The following is a 14,533-nucleotide window of genomic DNA, read 5'->3' on the forward strand; positions in this document are numbered from 1 at the left end:
CAAACAAACAGTGACTCGGCAGTTACAACAGAGCTCTCGGTGCCTCCAACAATACACGGCAGGACCCTCAGGCAAGAAACCTGCTCCGAGCCCTCGTCCTCTGCTGGGACCTTCCCAGACCCTCTGAGCTATTAAATTCTCCCACCGACTCTATCCTCTTTGCCTTCTTGACTTATCCTCCCCTCCTGCCCTCATTTTTTTTTTTTTATGATTTCTCACCTCCCTTTTGTCCTATAGCTTTTATAATCGCTTGTGGCCAGACTACCCAGAGCTGGGCAGAGGTAGGCATGGCTAGAATCACACTTTTCTACACCGTATATGGGATGATGCTACTAGTTTGCTAAAAGGAGGCTCTCTGTCTCCAGGGAAAAGAAACCAGAACTCCTTGCTGGATTCAAAAGATTTCTGCATTCTCTGGAGGAGGGAAAGGTCCCTCTGGTTAAATCCACAGATTAAGGTGGAGTGAGAAAGAGAGAGAGGAGAATGTGTGTGTTATACGTGCACGAATGAGTGTGTGCATGTGAAGAAAACAGAGGTCAAAGCAGCCTCCGTTATTAAGTCCTTAACTCTTTTTTTATCCGCCGTCCCCCCAAAACGTTCCCTTCTTCCTTGTGTAACAGCTGCTGGTTCTGGGAGGGTTTGGACCTCTTTAAACTCAAAGGAAAGCAACATGAAGGTTCCCTCATGTGGCGCAGTGGTGGTGGAGCAGAACGGAGAGGAGGGGGGTTGGAGGCTGCACCCCGCCGCCGGTCACGGTCATGGTCATGGTCACAGCTGGGGACCGGAGGCAAACCTTGCAAGCCACCCTGTAGGGGCAGTTCTCTCCCAGGCCCAGAGGTGGCGAGATCACCCGCACTAATTTGTACATATCCTTATACGGGATCCTGCCGCTGTAAAGGAAGCACAGGTGGGTTAATAGGACACTCAGAGAAGGGTAGGAGAGAAATGACAGCCTAGCCACGAAGGGGATGGCTGGAGGAGGAAGGGCAGCTGCTTTCCTTGGGCCCAGCAAAGCCAGATTAGGAGAGACTGAGGACGAAAAGCATCAGAGAACCACCACCTTGCAAACAGCGAGGTAAGTATCAGAGAACCATCACTGCAAACTGCACTGCCTCGGATTTTCTAAGGAATCAGAGCTCATTCAATGCCTAGTGGCCACGAGCACCCAGAGATATCTGTTGGGCCTATACCTGACCAGATGCAGAAAGTGGACCCTGGGTCCACTAGGCCTCTAAGAACAAAGCCCACCAATTCACAAATACCTCTGACTGCCACCAAGAGCAGACACCAGGCTGCCGTGAAGCAGACTGCAGAACCCTTTGCTTTTCACAGACACTGATCACAGTCAGTTACTCAGACCCACTTGTCAGGGCAGTGGGAAAGTCAGCCTCCTTCTACAGAGTGCGAGAAAGAAATTTCCCATTAGGCTAGTTAGCAAGGAGCACAGTTGGCATGAGGGAATTTGCAAAGGGCTTTGCTTCTCTTTGTGGCAGATTTTTCCCCCGAGTTCTGCTTGGGCAAACTCTTCTCAATTTGGCTGGAGCCTGCCGGGATCTGTGCTCAGAAAGCAGCCTGCAAGGGAGCCGAAATGCTCTCCCGCCAGCCCTGCTCCTGCAACCCAGCCCATAGGCAGCTTGGTCAGATCCAGTCAGAATTCCAGGAACACTGTGACCTATCTTATCACTCCCCTTTCACAGAGCCTGCTAGAGAATTCTGATTTCCTGTGTAAAGGACAGACTCAACAGTTGATTCATTTTCAGTGGCTAAAGCATCTGCTCCCTCAGGGGCCAGAACAAGTCAGCAACGGCCAGGGATCTGAGGGTCTGGACACATCCTGGTACAGACCAGGGCTTCCACCGGAAATGATGAGCACGCATTCTCCACCTCCAAGCATCCGATCCTCGCCAGTGATGTCGAGACTACAACTTTGCCCCAGTGTCACTCTTCCTAATCTTTTCTTGATTTTGCTGTTGATTCCTCCTCTTCTTCCAAACAGCAGCTCAGCCGTACTTCCAGGTCTCTTGACTCTTAAGGGAAGGTTCATTTTACCACGTGTTCTTTTGTTTCTCATTGTGGATGGGACGTGGGTGCGTTGGTCCTGCTGTCTACAGGCTGATGTGCTCTGCAACCTGTCTCCTTTTTGAAGACATCGGCTTACTTTACCTTGGTTAGTTTCCCCTCTCATCTCATAGAGAAGGCCAGTAAAACTAAAACCAGGACAAGTTACGCTGTGAATTTCAAAGTAGACACAAGAGGTTCTCTTTGGTCTTTTTGCTCTTTCACAGCTCATGCGTCTGAGTCTCATGATTAGTTCTCGTGGAATTGTTCTTCCCAGCAGATGGAAGAACTGGGGAGCAGCATGTTTAATGCCCAAGGCAACTGGGTCCCAAAATAATGTGAACCCCAAGAAGCTGGGGTTTCTGAGAGCCAAGGGCACCTGAGTGAGGCTAGGTGAGCCATGGACTCCTTTGCTAGCAGCTGCTTTCTCCTCTCTCAGGTGAGTGAAGAGGTCCCTTCTTGGTCTCCCGATCCCATGGCCATCCAGCTTTACAGACACCAGTTTTTCATATTTTCTTTCCCATATGGTAATTAATTATAACAACAGTTAATACATGATTTAATATATTCTTCACAACCAGCCTTCAAGGTAGGCAGGATCATTACCACTATTATACAACAAATGTGGAAGCTCAGAGTGGTTGAATGACTTATCCAAGGCCACAGAGCTGACAAGATACAGGCCTGGCTGCATTCCCCTGTAACACAGTGCCCACTGCATTCTAAAGCAGCCTATCCTACTAGAAAGAAGGCCCAGAAAGTACAAGCCATTGCTCAGCCATTGTAACAGGAATGGATTTAGAGAACTCTGTGCTAAGTCATTAATAATGACTGAGGGGAAGAGGAATTCTGATTCACTCTTTCAACATCTAAAGCAGGGACCCAAGTTCAACAAGCCTCATAGGAGGACAGATTTGGGAAGAGTCTTAGATTATGAAGTAGTTCCAGGTGGAAGCAACGTGGTCCATTCCCATGAAGGATGGAATTTCTTGTAGTATTTTCAGAGGGGGACCAGAATGGATAGATTGGCGAGATAAAAAACTAAGATGACTTGGGACAGAAAACTTCCCATGGAGTGAGTGCTCACAGCACTCTTACCCTGTCTTCAACTGTGAGGACCAAAAGGCTGCCTTTGAACTCTAAATCAGGGATTAGCAAACTTTTTAAGTAAAGGGTCAGATAATACATATTTTTGAGTTTGAGGGCCATGCTGTCTTTGTCACAATATGCAGCTCTGCCTTGTAGTGTGAAAGCAGCCACAGACGGTACATAAATGAGCATGGCTGTGCTCCAATAACTTTATTTGCAGGGCTTCCCTGGTGGTGCAGTGGTTGAGAGTCCGCCTGCCAAGGCAGGGGACACGGGTTCGTGCCCCGGTCCGGGAAGATCCCACATGCCGCGGAGCAGCTGGGCCCGTGAGCCATGGCCCCTGAGCCTGCGCGTCTGGAGCCTGTGCTCCGCAACGGGAGAGGCCACAACAGTGAGAGGCCTGAGTACCACCAAAAAAAAAAAAAAAAAAAAAAAAACCAAAAAAACCCCACCAAACTTTATTTGCAAAAATAGACAGTGAGCCACATTTAGCCCATGGGTTATAGTTTGCCAGCCTCTGCTTTAAAGCCCAGAAGGCACAATATCACTTGAGAACTATTGGAAAGTGAAAAAGACCTAGGGAGGTCATCCCCGCAAATTCCTGCCATCTAACTCAGTTCCATGCAATAAAAATCCACAAGTATTTAAGCAATCAGTTAGAAGAATAACTTTCTCGCTTTTTTATATAATTTCAGAGTTATCTGAAACTGTACCTTTTGAGAGGGATGAGATAGAGAAAAGACGAATGTCACTGACCATGGTGGCCAGATGTCCAGCTGGCCCCAAAAACACTTGTCAACCCCCCTGGTGACTCAGAGGGGTCCACTAACCATTTTGGAAGCTCCTCTAGGGACTGACTCAAACACTCTGAGGTGCAGACTGTGTACTGAGATAGGCAAAGAAAGGGAAAAGCCTGTCACAGAAGGAAAGAGAGGGGAAAGGAAGATAAAGAAGCTAAGTGGTCCATAACTGGCTCGATCCCAGAGCCAGTCTGAGGACCTGGCCTCTTCCACGGGCCACAACCAAGAGGAATCTCCTCTCCTTCTCTAACAAGCAAGCATGGGTGTCTCCAATTCCAACCTCTTCCTTGAGAACTCCAGAGGCCCTTGATAGGGGTCTCACGGGGGGCGCCGAGAGGCCTACGCACCATGCCGCTCTGTCATACTCTGCCCAGACACGGACAAACTCGTCCAGGTGGTGAGGCCCCAGGATGGATGAATCCCGAGTCAGGTACTCAAAGTTGTCCATGATGACGGCCACGAACAGGTTGAGCATCTGGAGGGCAAGGGGTGGAAGAGGAGTTAGGAGAAACCCAAAGCAGAAAAACAGGCTTCAAGGCAAATAAAGAATTCAGAAGTGTGTGAGGCTGAGGCTCCTAACCAAAGCACCGTTGATCCTGCCGAAGGCAACGCAGCATTTTCACGACTGAACTACACGTCTTTCTGCGTGCATTATGATTTCACTTTCCTCTGCCACTTTATATCTGCAAAGTACTCCTCAGTCCCTTTTGTTATCTATTAAATTTCTTTAATTATTAGTGCAGCAGCAGCAACACGTTCTCAAAGGCTAGAGGAAGTCAAGGCCCGACACCAAGCCTCCCTGCCAGCCTCCCTCCCCAACCCCTGCTCCCTAAAGCGGCCAGTGAGAGAACTGGTGGGATGCCTTATAGCGGATGAAGGGCTCACTGTGCGACAACTTGAAGCTGTTCGCGGCTCTTAAGTGCTTCCAAGACCCTGTTCTCCCACTTATTTGTTCAACAACATTTATTGTGCACCTACTATGTTCCAGACAGAGCTCCAGGTGCTGGTGGTGGGAGTTAAGAAAGGTCTGGTCCGAGATACATTTCCATAACTAGCACGTTGCTTAAGGCATAGCAGGCGTTCACTAGATGTTGTTACTTGAATATTCTTAAAGACATTTAGTATTTACCAGAGACTGTGATGTGTTGGAAACATACAAATGTTACAGATTTTTTTAAGAGCCATGAAAGAAGCATGTACAGCAGGGACAAAAAGGAGTATGGGTTCGAATTTCATATAATTTTCATGTCATGAAATATTATTCATCTTTTGATTTTTTTTCTCAACTATTGAAAAATGTAAAAATCATTCCTAGCTCATGGGCCATAGAAAAACAAGTGGGAAACTGGATTTGGCTTGTGGGCTATAGCTAGTGGAGCTCTATATAGTCTTATCCAGCAACAGGAAGCAACAGGAACCCCTAAAGGGGTTTAAACTAGGAGAGAGACCAAGGGCTATGTGCATTCAGAAAGAACACTTGGTCGCAATGTGGAAGGTGTGGAAGGTGAGCGGGAGACCAGGGGGAGTTTTGCGATGCTCTTGAACTAAGCCATTGCCAGACAGCAGCCTGGATAGAGAGTTTAAGGAGGTGGACTCAACGGGCCTCGACCACAGTGAACAGCACTTCTTTGTTGTTTCTTGGCCATCCAGCACCCATATACTGTACTTCCGGTCTCCTGGGGACACACCCCTTACCTATTCCCAGTTAATATGGTTTAGTGGGGCACCACCATGACCCAGGCCTCAACCAGCCATTGAATCCCATCTCCCTGGGCTACAGTGTCTGGTAAGCCAATCAAGGCCAAGAAAATGGCATTGAATCTTCTGAGCAAGAGACTTGTTCTTCCTTGCTGGCCTTGAATACGTGGGGAGTGAGGTACACAGCTGCTGCTACAGCCATCTTGGAGCCAAGGACTGGAGTTGTTGGAGAAAAGAGCTCACATGCAGAAGCCTGGAGAAGAGATCTGACAATAAAGAAGGAAACCTGGGCCTGGGGATGTCATCTGAGCCCCAGATCAAGCTTGCTTAAGCCTGTCCTGCCAGACCCTTCATTTATATGAGCCGATGAAATCCCTTTTTGCTTAGGTCGGATGCAGCTGGACTTTCTGCCACTTGCAAGGGAAAGAACCTTGCCTGACAGAGATGAATTGGCTGTGGAGGTGAGCGAACAGGAGCCTCTGTTGCTGATTCCCAGGTTAAGTGGCTGGGTGGGTGGAGGTGCCAGGTATGCAGACAGGATACACAGGATAAAGACAAAGTCTGCAGGATGGAGTTGCTGGGAGTCTTCTCTGCAACAGAGACTGCTGGCTGCATCCTAATTATTATTAATGTTAACAAAAACTATTTGTATTATTAGTGCTTTACGTTTGCATAGTCTTCTATAGTGTTGTGTGCGTATTCACACCTACCAGACGTTTAATGCTTGCTCTAACCTTTCGTGAAGCAGGTTTAATTACCACCAGCCTTTCAAGGACACAAGTGCTTCCTAGACACGTCTGTGTTCTTTAGCTCCAAGCACATAGCTGGGCACATCCCAACGCACCGGTAAATCTTTCTAGAGTGGTTGGCTTGAGTTGAGAAGCTGTGTGACTTGCCCAAGGTCACGGAGTCAGTGTCGGGCTGAGATTTGAAAGCAGATCATCTCATACTGAATATAGCCTCTATAAAAATAACATTAATGTGAATTATGCAGTAGCCTCTATCTCAAAATTCTAAAAGTACCTTTATGGTCACTAATTAATTTTCCAGTTATATCTCTGGTTTCTTTTGAAATATTTATTAAACACTTAAATGATGAAGGATAAAATGGAGATGTCTGCATGGCCTTCTATATGCTCCACTTCCCCCTGTGATAAGCACTGATACTCCTGTATGAGTTTCACCTTTCAGTTCTAGGTGACGGATGCACTGAAACTCACTGACGGCTTCACCTCAGCGTCTAGCTCAGTGTGAACCTTTTAATGGCCACTCAATAAAGATGTGCTGAAAGTGCTGAACACAGGAATGAATAAACAAAAACTCCAATTTATATCATCATTCTAAATTTCCTTGGTTATTTTCATTATAGATTATACATCCCTATTTCTAAATAAGATAATATTTTCTGTTCTTTTTTCATCAAAAAACCTTTCACATCCACGAGAAGGAACACATGTATCAGCTCACTATACCAATAATACTCTTAGCAGCAAGTACTTTTTCTTCCCATTTTACAGAAGCCACAAATGGGAAGGTGTCTTGGCCAAGGCTAGAACAGCAACAACGCCAGTGTGGGCTCCCCAAGTCTCCAGTCAGTTCAACCCCTGCTACATCGGCCTGCCCACCACCCTTACCAGTCTGTGTGTTAGCCACTTCCCCACACCCGACAGCTGGACACATGGCAAGTCCCCTTGGGATCACTTGAAAGAGGCAGAAATTCCTGGACACCAAACAATTCACTCTGGGATTCCCAGCCATGAAGCTGACCACTTTTAAGTGGCATTGCTTTCGTTTTAGATTTTTTGTGTAGCCGGTGGCCTCAGCAGTGAAGCCGAGCCCAGGGACGTCAGGGTGGCCAGAAACGCCAGACTGACCCTTCCAGTGATCTGGTAGCACCTCGCCCATTCTTCTCTTTATCACCGCTTGTGTGACTGTGCAGGGTAGAGATTTCTGGATGCTGCTGTGCTAAGTCATGTTTTCTCCCAAAGAAAGAATTAAGAAGGCACCTAGGGCTTCTCACTATTTTATAGGTGGGCGTGTGGCACGTATATTACTCAATATTTACTAATGCCTAAAGCAGTCATATCCTTTCACGTCTATCAAGCTGGCCAACTGTCACCAGACGTAGCGACATGAGAGAGAACCGCATCTACTACATTGTATATTGTCATCATCCTACTCTGATGAATGCTATCCCCTTACAGTTTCAGAGTACGTTTTCTCAAACAGTTCAAAGGTCTCCAAAGGAGAGATAAAAGATTCTGAGCCCTGCTTGTGAGATAAAATACTGGAGATACAGAAGAGAAAGATTCACTCTGGGTCACAACTGATTCAACGTGATATTCAATACTCTATTCACTGAACCCTACCTACTCCCCTAATTAGCTCTTCTCACACAGTCCTCGCCTAGAAGCAGCAGAGACATCTCTCAGCCATGGCAAGTCACCCACCCTGGCCTCCAAGAGCCTCCGTGAGGAGGCCTATTTCTCATCATGGGCTGGGGTTCGTGGCGGAACGTACACCGAAGGAAACCTCTCATCTGTTTATCAGAGGGGGGGACTGGGCCACGTCTCAAGCCAAGAGCACACTGCTGCTCACCAAGAAGGAACAGAAGAAGATGAAAGAGACGAAGTACACGTAGGCCAGGTCGGTGCCACAGCGCTCGCTCTCGCTCTGCCCTGAGGGTGCGGTGGTGTCAGGCTCACAGCCCTTCTCCCCGAGGCACGACAGCATTATCTCCTGCCAGGCCTCACCCGTGGCACTCCTGAGCCCAAAAGACAACTCGGTTAGTAGCAGCAGGTCTGCGTGTCCTAACCTCTCCTCAGCACTCTTCCCGACTCACTCATCTAGGTTCCTCTTATGCTCAGCCTCCTTCGAGTGCGATGGAGAGTACCAGTGAGGTCTCTCCTGGGCTCTGCCACCTCACCCACTGCCTCTCCATCTTCTGTTGACAGTGGTAGAGAGGGCAGTGGGACTCTCTAAGACCCCACGTAAACCTGGTCATCCGTGGTTTCAGCCCTTAAATGGAATCTGGCCTGCAATCCACCCTCACCTTCCCCTTCTCAAAGCCCTGGAGGATGTGTTGAAACTGCATTTTTGCAAATTGACTACTGAGTCAAAGATGTGGAGGAAACGTTCTAAAGTCAAGTCATCGGAGCAGTTTTTCGGACATCCTGCCCCTGCTTCCGCCCTCATCTCACTGTCTATCCTGTGAGCAGAGACAAAGGGGAACGGGCGGAAGAGGCAGGCCGACTGTTTCTCTCTCGCAGGAGAGCTCCAGCCACCACAGTTACGGATCCAGGTACCTGAAGAGTAGCATGAGGGACCCAAAGAAACTCCGGAAGTTGTTGTGCCGGTTGATGTGACTCTCCTCATCTAATTTTATGTTTCCAAAGACCTGGATGAGAAAAACAACAGAAAGCCCTGAGCATTATTGAGCGGTGGGATGTGTCCAGTGCAGGATATTAGATGTACCTGCAGGCTTGGTGAATTCACATGCGTGGCTTCTCCCACTGGCCTAACCATGAAGCAGACAACTCAAAACCCAGGAAGGCTGGTAGACCCCCACGTTCTTGGCCTGATATGCGGGAAGAGTTATATTCTCCAGTGACGCAAAGAGGATGAATGCTTGCAAGGACCGCAGAAGGCAAGATCTTTGAAAGCCATTCTGCTTAGATGTAGTTCCTCCCACACCTAATTTGGTCTTTTTATTTCTGTGATACCTACTCACTATGGTACTCAAGCAGTCTGTCAAAGACATTACCCTATAATAGGCATGCAGGGAACGAGTTACCCCTCCCCTCTTCCTGTCTCAGCTGGTAATGATGAGAACACTTGCATTTGCAGAAGATGTGATTTATCCCTTACAAAGGATAAATAGGCAGATGTTGTCCTGGAATTTGCAAGCAGTTTAAGTCAGAGAGGGGTATCTCTATCTTCCTTGGATATGTTCCCATCTGAAGAGTCACATCTCAGAAGTGTGATACAGCTATAACCCAGAGTCCATGAGAATGAACACACACCAAGTCCAGGCCAATAGGATGAAGACAGTCTGCAAAACTGGATACTTGGAAAAGGAAAAAGAAAATGGATTGGGGCAGATCTGGCTATAGAGTGAGTTTACTAATCTGCTGTGGGTCTCTGGGCTTAGAATGAGGTCACTGTGCAAGTTCATGTGAAAAAAAGAGGGAAAAGTCAGAGATCTTTATCTATAGTGAATAATGATGAGCTCTCAGACACAGTGCTGTCTGGAGCCAAGGTCGACCCCATGTCTCTCTAGATGGGAAGGGTGCCCTTACACGTGTACTTTCCTCCCCAGACATGATTCAGATCTCAGGATCTACTCTCACGAGGCAATGTCTGTACAACCGAAGGCTTACAGGTCACTTTTCCGGCCTTTTGAGATTATATTGAGCCTGTATTTAACATGCTTCAGTTTACCTAATACGTGCTAAATGGAACACATTTCCCGCCCCCCCCCCCCAACAGTGTCTAGAATGTGCAATTAAGAACAGTCTCTGCTATTTTGCTCAAATAGCTCCCACTGACACCTGCTTGGGGAATTTGTTCTCAACGCTGATTTTCAAAACCTAAATACTACTTGTCTCTCAGGGAGAATGGAGGTGGCAAGCTAGGCAGTGCTGGGGAGGAAGGGAAGGAGGGAGATAAGGCTGAGGGTCCCCAGTCAGACAAATAGTAGCACTGAAAAAAATCCCACTCAAACAATCAAACCTAGTTCTGGATGCCCCAGGAGGAAACCGCCATATATCCTTGCCCATGTTCACATCCCCTTCTGTCTTTCTTTACACCCATTTAACTCAAAATCCATAGTTTATGCCTGATTCATCACACGCACACAACTTACAGTGTATTTCCTCCCTGTGACACTCCTGAAGCCATTATTCGTTGTCCCCTTTACGATATTCTCGAATACCTTACCCAATCGTGAACTAGCTGGAGGGCACACTGTGAGTTTACAAAAGTTATGTGTGTAATAGTCAAGGAACTACTGTCAAGCCAATAATGTATATTTATAATGAATGTGGTGTTTAAGTTTTTCCACCTTTTGAAAAAGCTTTTCACTTACTCCTTGTCAGTAACCCAAATCTCCTACATCCAAAGGAAAGGCTATGGAAGAGAAAGGTTTGATGAGACCCACTGGAACACTTAATGAAAGTATAGGCTTAAATCTGTTTCACTTGGGATTACAGAACTTTAGAACTAGAAGGGACCTGTAAAGCTATCTATCCAACTCCTCTACTGCACCGGTGATGGGGTTAAGGCCCAGAGAGGTTCAGTGACTTGACCAAGTTTGCACAGCTGGTCAGTGGTGGAGCTGAGGCTGGAAGCCTGTAGCCCCAGGACTCTCCCAAACCCAGCAAGTTACTCCTTCCTTCCATCTTCAGACTTCTCTGCAAAGCTCTCTTCTTCTAAGAAGCCCTTGAAAGTTCAGAATAATGGTGCTTCTCACAGATACCTCCTATTGCTAGTTCTCTTTGCAATGCTTGTCTACTTTCCTTTTGCTTTTCTGTTTGTACGGATCCCTCTGCTTTGTTATGACTGTATGAGACACAACCTTTCTAGGTACAAGCTAGGTGTCTGCTTTGTGCGTGGTGTGGGGTCTCCGTCATGGGACAGGATGAAGATGGCCAGCTAAAGGTAAGTCACAGTGGGAATGGCATTCATGTCTTGGTGGAATGGAAGTAGTGATCTTATTTTTTGGAAATAAGTCTGAGGGCAATAAATGATTACCCATTGTGGTTATTGTAAATATTGCAGTTTCACAACTGAAGAACTCCTATCTCCCACTAAAGGGTCAGAGAAATACTTGTATTTGCTTGTTGGTGGGAGGAGAGACAGTGCAGAGAACTTGCAGTCCAGTAGGAACATGGGCTGCAGAGCAGACAGAGCTGAGATTTAAACTCAGCTCTCCCACTTACTATCTGAGATCTTGAGTGTGTTACAAGTTACTTAGCCATGCTAAGCAACAGTGGAGACAATGAAACCCACATATAAACATTTTCACATCACTCCTGAATACATCAGTCATGTATCTTGTGGTGTGTGTGTGTGTGTGTGTAATATATATATTTGCGGGGAGAGAGAGAAAGTGAGGGAGAGAAAGGGAGGCAGGAATGGGTAAGAATATCTATGTAGCACAGTGTCTGGAACACTCAGGAATTCAAGTGATGGTAAACGGTATTATCATCATCAGTAGTATTACTAACGGGTTAATATTAGAGATGGTGTTATTCTAGTTTATTTTGCTGGAAGATGAAAAGGGGATAAGAACTATTCTAAGCATGGACCAAAAAAAAAAAAAAAAAAAAGAACCCTAATTTAATCAAGTTTCATTTGGCCGTTCAAGAACATTTTAATTCTAGAATCAAATATCTGAGAGTTTGGATGGACTTAATAGAAGTCATCAAGCCAATCTTCCACTTCAGCTGGGACTCAGCTTGCACCCACTTCTGACATCATCATTAAAGCTCTACCAAAATATCCTCCGTGAAGGAGAACTCATTACTTTTCAACCAAATCTCACAGTTTTTGACACTTGACATTCTATTGTATTTTTGGAGAACAAAACTCTCCAGTCATGGGATCAGAAGATGAACAAAATTTGGAAGTGCAGGCAAGAGAGAGGAACAAAAAGAAGACATTTCAGAGAAGCGCTCGAAAGGGCTGCTGACACGTCAAGCCTGGGGGATGCGTGCAGTGGCTCCAGGTGGCAGCCACCACTGAGAAGGCAGCTGGCCGTTCAAAGGCAGCCAGACCACCTGACTGCAGAGACTCCCACTTGGCTGAGGTCCTACGCTGGGGTTTAGTCTCCAAATCTCCAAGTCAGAAAATCAGCCTCTCGGAGCCCAGCAGAGAGCCTGTGTATCCAACTAGACAGGTGCATGGGATGTGCTGCTGGCTGTTTACGGTAGGAGTTCACCCACCACAAATGACAGCTGCCTTTGAAAGATCTTTTGGCCTCTTCTGCTCAGTGGGTTTCTGGTTACCTGCCTAAGTACCCTAGGTGGGAACCTCATCCACTTCTCAATTCCGAAACTGGAAAGGATGTGGTAACCAAGGAGAACCATCCAGCGAGCTGCGTGGTCCTTTGACAGGCATCAGCCGGGATGTGGCCCTTGGGTTTCCTGAGGACTGGGCACACTGCCAGGAACTCTGAGCTGTTCCCAGTGGTGGGTCTTAGGGCATCAATCTCAGCCATGTGGGATGTAACTCGCATACATTTTGTGCTGCTGTCTGCAGAAGAACAACCACCTGACCTTCTTTTAGGTCTGGCTCAAATATGGGAGGGTCCTGAGATACGGATCATCACGAGCCCTACCCTATCCTTAGTCTGGTGGGGGGAACCCCTCTGGCTAAGAACAGCGGTGTCATCTTCACTGGAGTCCAGCTGCTTATGAGGCAGCACCATGACCTGACGACCTCAGAGGAAGCCCCTGTATCAGACCACCCTGACCATCTGGGCAACCCGAGTGGGGAACCCTGCACACGTGAATTCCCAAGGTCATATTGCAACACGATCCTGGGAGCGAGCCTCAGGGCAAGAAGGGATTCTTGAAAGGACCTCAATCCTGTAGGCTCAGGCTAGAAAGCCAGAGACAACCTGGGCAACAACTGTCCCCCACCAGAGCCCTGATGCACCCTCTCTCACCTGCATCCCAATGATGGCATAGATGAAGAAAAGCATGGCAATCAGAAGGCAGACGTAGGGGAGGGCCTGGAAAGAAAGCAGAGACACGACCATGAATTTAAAGGCAGGCAGCTCCAGGGTCACCTGCAGCACGGGCAGACAGGAACTCTTGTCCTGAGACTGACTTAAAACACAGGGCTGGGGCTCTCTATTCACCCGGATGTTCTATTTTGGGATTCCGTACTTTTGCAGATGTCCATATCCTCTGACAGATATGTAAGCTGGTGGCCCCAGAGAGGCTTGTAATTTCCCCTCTGTCGAGAATATTCCCTGACCCACAAGTGTGTGGCCCATATATCCAAGAGAGAGCTAGGAAAACTTCTTGGGATTGGGATTCATCCCACTCCGTACGCAGAATATTAATAACCTGGGCAGTTGTGATGCAAATTACACAGCAAGCATTTAGCTTTGGCTCCCAAACCCCTGTATTACCCTTCCCAACCCTCGCTCAATGTGAGGTTCATAACGGAGAATTTGGAAGCAAAATGAAATGGCTGGGGTCTCAGTTGCCGGTCAGTTCCTAGCAGGCTCCTTCAAGCTCTGATGAAACATCTTTTTCCAATGTTTAAGCGTCCTGACCTTTCATTCTGTGTCACGCAAAATTCCAAAAAGGCTTTCAAAGCGTGAGCCATCACAAAACCCTGCCATGAAGCCACATGGCACAAAATTCCACACTGTGCCAGCTAACTGCCACTCTGGGGTGACAACACTTTACTGATGGGGGTGAAAGGGCGAGTGCAAGAGACAGAAGGCCGGGAACTGCCCCTGGTGGCTGGGGGAGGATGGAGACATAGGGCAGTCTGGTTTGGAGGCCAGGGTGGGCATTATAATTCTGGGCTGATCTCCGTGCTGACATGGAAGCCCCTCTTCTTTACCACCCAGGAAGCCTCCCTGGCAGTTCGTGCAACTCCGAGTCTCCACCCTCTCTCGAGTGTGTACAGCGTAACTCCCCGGAGAGCAATTGAAGGCTTTCAGACTGCATGAACCAGGCAGAGCTTATCAACAGAGCTAACTAAATGAAGAGCCCTGGGAGACTTTTACAACTTGAATAAAGAATAACATTAAAATGCAATAGGGCTTCCCTGGTGGCACAGTGGTTGAGAGTCTGCCTGCCGATGCAGGGGACGCGGGTTCGTGCTCCGGTCCGGGAAGATCCCACATGCCGCGGAGCGGCTGGGCC

General features: G+C 47.6%; 1 protein-coding gene across 1 annotated transcript in view; it reads right to left on the reverse strand.

The window, feature by feature from the left end:
- CACNA1E (calcium voltage-gated channel subunit alpha1 E) overlaps positions 1–14,533 on the reverse strand; it is a gene marked incomplete at its 5' end in the record, with an annotated part of 365,198 nt that overhangs the window by 18,019 nt on the left and 332,646 nt on the right. The window contains 4 exons of the mRNA XM_079916590.1: positions 4,295–4,422; positions 8,244–8,409; positions 8,951–9,042; positions 13,315–13,380. Of these exons, the coding sequence (XP_079772716.1) occupies positions 4,295–4,422; positions 8,244–8,409; positions 8,951–9,042; positions 13,315–13,380 (452 nt within the window). The remainder of the gene's footprint in view (positions 1–4,294; positions 4,423–8,243; positions 8,410–8,950; positions 9,043–13,314; positions 13,381–14,533) is intronic.

The sequence above is a fragment of the Stenella coeruleoalba genome (assembly GCF_951394435.1).
Source record: "Stenella coeruleoalba genome assembly, chromosome: 1".
NCBI classification, from domain to species: Eukaryota; Metazoa; Chordata; class Mammalia; order Artiodactyla; family Delphinidae; genus Stenella; species Stenella coeruleoalba.